General features: G+C 35.2%; 1 protein-coding gene across 1 annotated transcript; it reads right to left on the reverse strand.

Annotated features, from left to right (window-relative positions):
- Positions 1-78: 78 nt before the first annotated feature.
- Positions 79-446, reverse strand: LOC107735746 (integrator complex subunit 4-like protein 2; the record flags this gene model as incomplete). The annotated part of the gene is made up of 2 exons (XM_016547333.1): positions 79-215; positions 304-446. Coding segments are annotated over 2 exons (276 nt in total), but the record flags the coding sequence as incomplete, so codon positions are not given.
- Between the last annotated feature and the right edge of the window lie 514 nt (positions 447-960).

Raw genomic sequence — 960 nt, forward strand, 5'->3', positions numbered from 1 at the left:
ATAGGACCCCTTTAAGACTGGTTTTGTGGTCCAGGGTCACAAATGCTATGTAAAAAGTCACATGCATTAACATGTTATCATGTCAGATGTGTAGGATACAGGCAGGGTCGTCCATGTCTGGTTCTGGGGTGTCGAAATACGGATGTGTGCTCAGCAGCTCAGGGACAATCGGCAGCACCAGGGTCGGGTGTCGAGCACCGAGGAACTTCAAACATCTGGAATGCAAGAGGAAAAAAATAAATAATACTGAAAATGGGGCTGGATGACAGCGAAGAACGGACAGGAACAGCCACTGAAACTCACTTCCAGACTGAGCTGCGGTCGGTTGGGTACTTGGTGAGGTTCTTCAGGAGTTCCACGAGGGCCAGCTGGATGCACTCTTTAGTGGACACGTTAGTGTAGCAGAGCAGCTCATGCAGGGCCTCGCGAATGTCCCGCGATGAGTCCTGCAATGAATGGCCAATTAATTGGTCTGATATTATGGCTGAATGATTTGGGGAAATGTCTAATTGCAATTTTTCTGAAAACATTGTGATTTAAAACATTGTGCTAGGTTTGCCATGCTTGTTTGTAGCCAAAAAAACTTTTGATTATATTTAAATATGACTATATAATAATAATTATTATTATTATTAAGATTATTGTTATTATTACTATATAAAAACATTACCAAGAAATAAAATATTACTATTGTGATATTTCACTGTAAAACAAAAATTATTACTATTGTTGTTGTTGTTGATGCTGTTATTGTTAGGATTATTGTTATTGTTATAATTTAGCAAATTAAGAAATATTACCATTGTGATATTTCATTGTAAAATAATTTTTTTTTTAATTATATTATTATTTTATTGTAGAGTACAACTGTAAAATTACTATAGGCTACTAATATTTATATGTTTATAATATTAACTTAATTTATACATTTTCAAATGCAGAAAACTGCAGAGAGCAAAA

The sequence above is a fragment of the Sinocyclocheilus rhinocerous genome, unplaced genomic scaffold, assembly GCF_001515625.1.
Source record: "Sinocyclocheilus rhinocerous isolate Xijiao unplaced genomic scaffold, SAMN03320098_v1.1 C36271080, whole genome shotgun sequence".
NCBI classification, from domain to species: Eukaryota; Metazoa; Chordata; class Actinopteri; order Cypriniformes; family Cyprinidae; genus Sinocyclocheilus; species Sinocyclocheilus rhinocerous.